At 34.3% G+C, this 10930-nt stretch overlaps 1 protein-coding gene across 1 annotated transcript; it reads left to right on the forward strand.

The window, feature by feature from the left end:
• Positions 1 to 614: 614 nt before the first annotated feature.
• Positions 615 to 6043, forward strand: LOC110711183 (DEMETER-like protein 2). The gene is made up of 17 exons (XM_021889562.1): positions 615 to 1590; positions 2088 to 2615; positions 2771 to 2885; positions 2967 to 3369; positions 3485 to 3564; positions 3657 to 3741; positions 3837 to 3931; positions 4012 to 4083; positions 4160 to 4196; positions 4293 to 4645; positions 4780 to 4816; positions 4923 to 4980; positions 5066 to 5151; positions 5243 to 5308; positions 5390 to 5504; positions 5754 to 5792; positions 5873 to 6043. Exons 1-17 carry the CDS (start codon positions 1377 to 1379, stop codon positions 5968 to 5970), a joined length of 2481 nt encoding a protein of 826 aa, XP_021745254.1. The 5' UTR covers positions 615 to 1376; the 3' UTR covers positions 5971 to 6043.
• Positions 6044 to 10930: the final 4887 nt, after the last annotated feature.

The following is a 10930-nucleotide window of genomic DNA, read 5'->3' on the forward strand; positions in this document are numbered from 1 at the left end:
CTACAACAGTGACCTTCTCTTACCTTGTCACTTCACACTGCTGTAAGAGAGAGAAAACCAAAGAGTAAAAGAGACGCATAGGGAAGAAAATTGCAGTGCCTTTCTTTCAAACAAGTAAATTTCTACAAACTATGGTTGGTAATTTAAGGAAAATTAATTGCTTAATTCTACAAATTAATTGCATGCATGATAACGTGATGACTATGATGATATTCTTGCACATACTTAGTGTTGATCGAAATTTGTGTTCAATTGTTGTGAAAGAAAAAGGTTTTTATTTGTTAATTATACTTCAATGGATTAAAGTAATTGAAATTCTACACATTATTCCTTAAGTTTTTTGAAAAATGATTTTAGCACTACTATTTGTTTTTTAGTTGATTTTTTTGGTATAGGGAGATTCATAACGGAGAATGATGTAAATATACCACCTCTAATACTGTTTTAATTAACTAAGCAAGTTGACTTTAGAGTAAAAAAATGCGTTCTTGAAGTAGAGTGTTGTTATTTACTTTTATACTACGTATTAGGTTGCTTATTTACATATTTACTTTTTTCTCATATAATTGTTATTTTTTCTCTTGTTTTCTTAGTTGTAAATTTGATTTTCTGTGGTTCAAAAAAAGAAACTTCTATGACTAATGATATTATTTTTTGCTGGTTTGATATTCATACGATCTTGAGATTATTAAGAAAAATCTTAATTTTTAGGTGGCCTTGTAAAATTAGTTTGACTTGTTAATGTTTATCTTTTTCACTTTTGAGATGGTCATTTTAAAAATTTGAGAAAATTCCGTTCTAATCGAACTTTTTTTTTTGGTTTTTTAAAAAAGATGAGTTAAACTTGTGATCATATATTCATGTAAACTTTTCCAAATAGATAGTTATAATTAGTTCAAATTACACAGTGCGACAATTAGGCTATAATCAGACCAGATCTTGTCTTTTTTATTTGCATTTGGATTTCGTTAAACGTTTTTAATTTCATTTGTAAACAAAGCAAAATTTGATGGACTAGTGTAGTAGTGTAAAGGGTGAAGGACAATTTGTAGCTGTGTTCATAATAGTAGTGGGAAGATTGAGTTCTCTTTAAATCAAAAAAATTCTGTTATATTTTATTATTTTGGTTATGTTTATTTATTTATTTATTTATTTTTATTTTTTTTTTGTTTTTTTTTTTTGATATTTGATATTTTTGGAATATATAAATATACGAGCCTTGTGAGTCTGAATAATGATGTTCTGAAATAAGGATTGCATTAGTATGTTTGTTATTTCTGCTTAATTCTGAAAATATATCTCAATGATACTGTTATTATAGCTGGTGTGTCGTTTACAGGAATTTGCGGATCATCTAGATTGAGAAAACTGCAATCATGTCCCCAACTTCAGTTAGTCTTTGGGATGTGCCAGTGCCAACAAGGCCCCGTTCTTTGCTTCTTCATTGCAAAAGACGCCTGGTTTTTGATGACACAAGTTTGATCAGCAAAAGAAGACGAGCTGATGTAGTAGTATCGGATTTGGTACAGATGACTGTGGCTGGCGATGGTTTAAGTGCACACAAGTGCCTGAAAAATTTACCAGTTCCTAGTATGTAAACTCTACTTCGGATGTTTAATTTTTTAGAACTTATAATGGAGTTACCCAAAGTGACCTCTTTTTGGTAAAAATATGACATGACTTAATTTAAACTATCAATGCATTACATATAGTACTTCGTATATGTATACATTTTGCACTCAGTAGCTTGCTTTAAGCATATGTGACTAAAACATTATAGGGACTAGATCATGATACAATCATGAGGACTAACATGACTTAATTTAAGGTTAAATGAATATAAGTTTTTCATTTTTTTCTGTAGTAATGTAGTCAAGTAAGTGTCCTGCTACCTCTTTTTTTGTCGACCCATCAAGGAGTGACATTAATTTTCCAGACTATAATAGATTTGTGATGTTGTACGTTATAGTATACTTGTATAATTTAGTTAGTGAGTAAACATATACTACCTCAGTGAAGTTTTTCAACTGAAATCCAAGAATGCATGATATGTATAAACTGGTTTGATTCATAAAAGTGTTTTACAGGAACTTTAAAAAATGAGGAGCAAGATGAGCCAAAGGATGAAGAAAGCATTAATGAGTCGGTGGTGGTAGGACCACAGACTCCATTGCCTGCAACGAAAAAGCGTGTTTCACGTAGGGGAGGCTCCCTTACCAACAAACAAAGCCGATCAATATCAAAAGCTGTAATTAATCTTGAGGAAGATAAATTGCAAGAAATTTTAGAATTAGCTGAGAATTCAGTCTATTTCACCCGCTCAATCAATCAACAAGTGTCAAATGCATTTAAATTGGTTGAAGTTCAAGGAGCGAGTAGTACAAGTGCTCAGCTGAAAGGTCATGGCCGAAGGGTCTCTATTGAAGGTAAGAAAAAGTCATATCAGAAAAACTTCAAGGAGACAAACAGGGCCTGGAAAGAGTTACTGAAGAAAGCTATTGCTGAAAGCTGCGAGATATTGATGGAAAAAGATGACAGCATTTTAGCGGATGATGAATTGCAGCTTTTCCATGAAAAGGTGCATTCATTCGCAAGTAAAGTGGGCGCCACTCAGGGTGAGTGAGTACAACTTAGAAATTTTAATTATATTTCTTGATGTTGTTCTTTCATCAGTAAAGCTTTTATAACAAGATATTGATTTACGATAGTGTAGTAAGCATTAATTAGCTGTTCTGCTTACCATATAATGCTTCTTGTAATGCAATGTCAGCATTTTTTCTTACTTTTGACACAGGGAAAAGAGTATACTTTCCATGGAAAGGATCAGTTTTGGACTCGGTTGTTGGTGCATTTTTGTCTCAGAGGGTCAGTGACAAATATTCGAGGTATGCTTATATTTAACTGTACTTTCAAAAACCAATGTGAAGATGGGTGGCAGCAGTAACCTTTTAAATATCTCAATGCAGTTCGGCTTTCATGTCACTTGGTGTGAGCTTTCCCCAGTATCGTGATTGTGATACTTATAGCAGGCACCATAGAATGCTGAGAAAAAAGAGATCAATAGGTGGCTTTTCTTGCCAAAAGCAGGATTTGAAGGGGGGACATTTGAAGTTGGGGGCTGAAAGCGAGAAACCATTTGATGAGAAGAAAAAGGAGACCTTGAGAAAAGGGAAGGCTAGGATTATGGAAAATATTAAGCCTGATTGGGACACCTTGAAGACACAATATTCTAGCAACACAGAGACAGAAAGAAGCATTGATGCAGTAGACTATGTGGACTGGCATGCTGTCAGGCGAGCGGATATGGTGGATATATCCAATGCTATTGAATTGAGAGGCATGAACAAGAAGCTAGCTAAGCGTATCAAGGTATGTTAATTTAGTTCTTAAAATACCTGATAATTTTTTGTCAAAAAAGTAAAGATATAAATGTCTACTTCTGTTATTATTGCAAGTTAATGGAATAATGATTGTAACAATGTAGGAGTTTCTGGACCGACTCTTGAAGGATCATGGAAATTTGGACCTTGAATGGGTACGAACTGTCCCCCCTCTTCAAGCAAAGTAAGGATGACTGCCATTTATTGTTGCATAACCTCTCTGAACCTTTCTTATGTTCTATCTGCACTGCTTGCTAACAAATTTCTTATTTCTAGGGAGTTTCTTCTAAGCATATACGGACTGGGGTTGAAGAGTGCACATTGTGTCCAACTTCTAACACTCAAACAACCTGCATTTCCTGTATGATTTATACAACATGATTAAAAAATCTTTTTTAGTAGGATCATTTTATGAACTTTGACTATAAATTTGATGACAATTTAATTTTGATCAAGGTTGATGTGAATGTGGCTCGTGTGACAGTGCGTTTGGGGTGGGTTCCAGCCCCACCAAATACTAGTGATATGCTTCAGATGTCTGTTTTGGAAGAGTAAGCATGCTCTGCTCTTATTTCTTTGTTGAAACACCACTGATTGCTTTGATAACAAACTTTAAATGTTCTGCTTGTAGGGATTCTAAGCTACATGATTTGATTAATCATTATCTTTTTCCACGGTTATGCAAACTTGACCCAAAGACCTTGTAAGATTTTCTTAACTATCAATTTCATGCAAATAGACTCAATACTTTCTTATACTTTACGCTTATTTGTCTTTAGGTACGAACTTCATTATCACATGATTACATTTGGGAAGGTAATTTTAGTAACTTGTGTTATTGAGGTTATGAATTTCTTGTTCACTTGAATATAATGTTTTGAAGTAACTGCGTCTCGTTTATGATTAGCACAGGTCTTCTGTACAAAGCAGAAGCCTAGCTGTACTGAATGTCCCATGAGAAAGGAGTGCAAGTATTATGCTGAAATCAACATAGAAGACATTGGTATCATGGGTCAGGCTAAGACTCAAAAAAAGTCGGTGAAAGATAAGCAGCAGCAAGTGTTGAAATCAAAAAATGAAAAACAGAAAGGTCTGGAAATCGATCATGAACAGTTCTACCTTGAAGGCAATGTTGAAGCTCCTAAAACTCCAGTGAAGGATCAACCACTCCGGAAAAAGAGACAGCTAGGACAATATCACTCAAAAGCTACTCCTCTAGTTGGAAAACAACCCCTAAAAATCCGGACAAGAACACAACACTTTGTGTAAGTTGGTGGTTTGAAACTCTCATATGCCTTGAATTTACACACAAATCATCCTATGTGATATTGTGATCAGCTTACAATATCATTCTTAGACGATGGAAGGTCTTTTCTAACTAATTGAATCATCAATGCAGCTATGAACTTCCAGATTGGCATCCAATATTAGAACAGGTGAGTGACCATACCTTGTTTGGCAAGTTGCAAGCATATGATTATGGGCTGCAAGCCTGCAACATTTTTAAATATGTCATCGTGACTGTTAAATGGAATGTTATAGTTTGATGACCGGGACCCTGATGATCCATTCCCTTATCTTCTTATTGCATGGGAATCAGGTATGTCATCAACTTGTTTAAATGTTTAATCCTAGACAAAAATGACAGATTTTAGTGCTAATTGCACATGACTTTGATATATCAGTAGCAGTAGCTCCGTTGGCCAATAGTATGCTGTCTGTGGGTGTTAGCCACATAGCAGAGTCTCGGACAGTACTGGGAACAGTTATGGTAATAGAGTGCTAGCTAATGATTTCTAATTAAAACCTGGTTAATTATATAAAGAAGTTTGTGTTTCTAAAACTTCCATATAAACCCACAGATCCCATGCAGAACAGCATTGAGGGGCTCCTTTCCGCTAAATGGAACTTATTTTCAGATAAATGAGGTGCAGTCATTGGAAGTTTGTAAAGATTTTTGGCAGGAAATTTTCACCTACCTAATTGGAATTCTCTGTTGTGATGTTTAGGTTTTTGCTGATCAGAAGACCAGCCAAATGCCAATAGATGTTCGCTGCAAGACATTGCAGCAACTCCCGAAGAAAATACTGTATTGTGGAAGAGATTTATCTAATATTGTCAAAGGTGAAACATGTTTGATTCTGTTATCTGTTTCGTAAGGCAACTGCCTGGATAAATGACCCCTATAAATAGCCTGTTTGATGACTTGGTTTATCTACAGTGTCCTGCATAGAAGTAAATAATTTATATCATATGAACTGTAATTAGAATATTATTTATTGCTCATCAATGGCATCCCAAATTGGGTGTGGGATGGAGAATTCAATGTAAGAACTTGAATCAAATGGCTAACTGAAAGCGTCGTCTTGTCAGGTTTATCAGCGGATGAGGTCAAGAGCCTTTTCAATGAAGGTGCATTGCATGTTCTTATGCTTAATGGGTAAATTGCATGTTAATAATGTATTCTGTCTGATGTTTTTGGAATGTTTCAGGTTATATTTGTACAAGGGGTTTTGACAGGGAAACATTAGCTCCTGTTACTTTAGAAAGGCGATTGCATGCGTTATCCAAGAGTAAAAGGCGAAATTAGGAAGCAATAATGGTGTACATTGCTGCATAATCCTGGTAAAGTGTGACCAAATTTTTGTACTTATAATTTTGGTATCATTGTCCAATGCATTTGAAGACCAGGGATTACTTTTAGGGTTTTACAGTACAAAAGAATTTCAATGATCAAATATGGATTGTTGTTCCTCATTAATGATATGTCATGTTACCGAACATAACATAAATGAGAAAAAGCAAGCAAAAGTGTATAAATGTATAAAATTTCAGATGTATGTAAATCCTTACAATTATATCGTTTAACTTTCCATACTTTTCCCTTCAAAATTAATGGAAATTTTTTTTGGAAATTTGAGAATATCAATATTACTCCTATGAAATTCAATAGTTTTCCTTATTAGACTAACCACTAATTTTGTTCATTAAACAATCAAACAAGTGAAAGCTACTGATCTGGGTTACTTTACAGGAGCCTGAGGTTTATCCAAGATTAGTTGGTCGACTTTTATATCTGGGTATAACAAGACCTGATCTTTCCTATTCAATTCAAACATCTCTCACAGTTTTTGAGTTGTCCCAGGAAACCTCATCTTCAAGCTACATTTCATGTAGTCAAGTATTTGAAAGTTACTTCAGACCTAGGGTTATTTTACGTTGCAGACTCTTCCCTTAGTCTTAATGCTTATTCTGATGCAGACTGGAGTAGTTATCATTTTTCTAGCAGGTCACTCAATGCATATTGTGTATTCCTTGGAGATAATTTGGTGTCTTTGAAGACTAAAAAGTAGAAGACCGTTGGCAAATCTTCTGCCGAAGCTGAGTATAGAAGCATGTCAGCTACTGCTAGTGAGCTGGTCTGGGTAGCAGGTTTGTTAGAGGACTTACGGGTTGATGTTCCTAAACCTGTTAAGATGTTTTGTGACAACAGGTCTGTAGAGTTCATTGCGCATAATCCAGCATTTCATGAGTGCACAAAGCATCTTAAACGAGACTTTCATTATTTCAGGGAACAAGTTGATGAAGGATTTCTCGATACAGTTCATATTCCCAGTTCTCTACAAGCAGCAGACTTACTCACCAAAGCTCTTCCCTCACATCAGCATTATGTCCTAACTTCCAAGCTTGGTCTTCTTTCACAAGTCCAGCTTGAGGGGGGTGTATGAGAGTAGCTGGTAATAATTGCTGAGCTGTAATACCCACAAATCTGTGGCTATTAGTGATCTTAGCTAGGAAAGTTAATTTTATTACATCATATTTAGTTTCACATACTGTATATATACCCTCCTTTGTATCACTTCCAGATTAATGCAACATATTATTCTTTGCTTTCTTCTTCTACCTCTTTCTCTCTCTAGAATTAGAGGCTCTCTGATTCACTAACAATTTTGTTCATTAAACAATCAAACAAGTGAAAGCTACCCGTAATAATTTCTATGGTTTACAATTCAACAAGTTTTATTTTTTCATTTATTTTTATGCTAATAAAATTCCCAAAAAAGATTACTACATTGTCTTTGCAGAACCCATTAAAAAAAAAAAAAGGGTGATGCATATAGGTAAGATATAATATGGAGTATATAACTAGTGCCTCCTAAAGTAGTTTTATTGTCTATGTAGTATTATTGTATTGATAAGTGTCCTTCCAATCTAAGAGTTCTAAATACACTTGTAGGCAAGGAAATTTTATGAGTGTTATACATTAAATTAAATAAATTAATTTGGGTTAAAATCATATTAATAATTCATTTTAATTATTTTTGGCCTGCTAAAATAAATAATCCGAATTAATCAAATACAAATCGGGTTATAAATAAATCAAATGGACCAGGTTAAAAGACTTCTAAGTCATTAAATGGGCCAAGTCCAAACCTACTAAGTCCACTCAAGGGGTTTTCATCTCTTATAAATATATCATTCCTCCATCAGTTGAGGGGAGCCAGAAATCATTATCCCCAAGAGCTCATAAAACTCAAACGGAATTCTCTCTAAGATAAGTCAACAAGCACATCAAATTTGTGCCAACTTGTTCAAATACACTCAAACACATTTAAATGGGATTAAGCTTCATAAACCCTAGTTCAGGTGTATTCGAACAACACCCTTGAATAAAGGTTGACATCATCAAACGTCACCCTGCATTCGAATTCAAGTCGACGTCATCAAACATCATCCTACAGGTGTCACACACGTGTCATCATCAAGTTGCAGAACATAATCAGAAGCTTTAGTTTATTATATTATAAACTGTTATATTGTATCCAATTCAAATATGAATACAAATTCATTTGTTACTTTATTTCCCGTCTTTATTTATTTAGACTCGAAATTTGTGTAAACAACACCATTGATAGCAAGTTAGCAACTATGTTATAATGTGCTAATGTGGATAAGCAAGTGGTTGAACACTTGGTGATCAAGCTGCTGCTAAGTCAAGAACATGCAAGTCTCAGTCTACTATAGGCCTATAGCTTTACTCGAGGACAAACACCGAACAGTCGGGGGTGAAGGTAGCCTTCCTAGCAAAGGGATGGCCATGAATACAATTTCACAAGCTTAAATCCAGTAGATCTCAACATGATTATTTAAAATTTTATTAAAAAAAAATATATATATATTAAACTGTACATCACACAGGTTTAAAATAAGTATATCTTAAAGTTGATTGGCTTGAAGCTCTGTGCTTTGGGTTGAATTACACATGCTCACTATAATCAGAGAGAAGGGAATCCTGCTCATACCCCTGCAATAAAAAATTACACATTGTCACATATCAAATTAAGTGAATTTCACAAAATTCAGAGATTAGCCTTTCACATAAAAAGTACTGTACACAGCCTCAAATCAGATCATAAACTTAAACAACTTAAGTGATTTCAATAGAATATAAAACAAAAAAAGGTCATTAATAATTACCAGTTGGACCAATCGCATTGGATCTTTGCACTCCTTATTTGCGCAGGGAAGAACTTGTCCATGACTTTGAACAACACATTCTTGTCAAATGAAATTATTATCAGAGAACTTGTGATGACGATAATAAGGATGGTTGCCCACAAGGACTTCGGAGATATAACGATATATACTTCAGTCATAAATGCCACTAAGGTGAAGTTGAGTGCCATCCTAAGTAACACCATGCTTCGATCTATCAATATCAGCGACTTACTAGGTTCGTAGACCATGGACAATGTGAGACAACTTAGCACCAACATTGAAAAAACCAAGGCTAATGTATCTGATATCAAAAACACAATAAAAGATGCCTTCTTCCCCAAATTGCTTCACCCGTATCTTGATTGAATCCACCTGGGAGAGTGAATCCAGCAGCGAATATAATGGCGGTCACTAGAGCCACGTAAATAAAACCCATGTTTGAATTGAAATTGAGATACTTACCGTGGGCTTTACGCAATCAATCGGATCAAACAATGATGTTCGCACATCTAACAGATTAGTCTTATGTTGGAAATATGTTGTTTTTATACTTAGATCAAGTCCGTTTCTTTGGCACATGAGGTCCTGTAATAACAATTTGCACTAATCATTGATCATACCATTTCACTCTAAACCAAATAATAAAGCAATAATGTCTTTTTGAAGCAATTACCAGTTTACCACCATTAGATCAGATCATGTTCATGCATGTAAAACGTCTTAGACCTTAAATTAAACTTGATCAACTTTACACGTACTTTAGCATTGCAAAAGAAAAACTACTCAACAAATTTTACTGAATTCCTCCAGTTTTTTTTTTTTTTTTTTTTTACGATGAATCACTTTTTAATTTACGGACTCCTATGCAATTTTTGGAGTATTGAGACAAGGGACCAATGTGATATGAGAAAGATAGAGAGAAAATTATACTCCCTCCGTTTTTAAATATTTGCTCCACTTTTCATTTTTGTCCGTCCGTTTTTAAATATTTGCTCCATTTTCTTATTTGGAAAGCTTTTACAGTATCTAATTCATTTCTCTCGTCAGGGACCAATGTGATATGAGAAAGATAGAGAGAAAATTATACTCCCTCCGTTTTTAAATATTTGCTCCACTTTTCATTTCTGTCCGTCCATTTTTAAATATTTGCTCCATTTTCTTATTTGGAAAGCTTTTACAGTATCTAATTCATTTCTCTCGTCAGGGACCAATGTGATATGAGAAAGATAGAGAGAAAATTATACTCCCTCCGTTTTTAAATATTTGCTCCACTTTTCATTTCTGTCCGTCCGTTTTTAAATATTTGCTCTATTTTCTTATTTGGAAAGCTTTTACAGTATCTAATTCATTTCTCTCGTCTAGTGGACCCAACATAAGTCATATTTTATTAATTTCATATTCCCTCTCCTCCAATATAATTCTCTCAACTACTTTTGTTTTTTATAATTTTCTATTCTTCTATCTACCCCAATACCTCCATATCCAGTTCTCCTAAAACTCCGCGCATGGAGAAATAGAACAAGTATTTTAAAACAGATGGAGTATTAACTAAAAGGAAAAGTGATATATCTACAACAATGGAATAGTAAAATGATACATTATGTATTGGTGATTTTATACCTACCTATGTAGATCAAGTATTTATATTATTCCTTCTTTGATTGACATTCGTGATGCAATGGTGTATTACTATATACTCATTTCATTTTATATACATATGTGCAGCTTAACCATAAAAACTAATGAGTGCATGCGCTTGTCAATGAGAGAAGTTGCGGAAAAGAAAAAAAAAAAAAAAAAAAAAAAAAAAACATATCCATGCATCATCTTCCTTGCATAGATCATAGATGTGCCAGCAGATCCATGGCAGTTACAGCTTGTTCGTCCTTGATGTCATATATTATCTTGTCAATGTTGAGCAATGTTTCTGTCAAGAATATATCTCGTCTTTGTATTGCTGCTCTATGTAAAGGTGTTTCCCCTTGGAGATTTTGAACATTGATAAAATCTTTCACGCGTTCAGTCTTGAGAAACTCCTCATAATTTGTCAA

Source organism: Chenopodium quinoa, unplaced genomic scaffold (genome assembly GCF_001683475.1).
Source record: "Chenopodium quinoa cultivar QQ74 unplaced genomic scaffold, ASM168347v1, whole genome shotgun sequence".
Classification (NCBI taxonomy): Eukaryota; Viridiplantae; Streptophyta; class Magnoliopsida; order Caryophyllales; family Amaranthaceae; genus Chenopodium; species Chenopodium quinoa.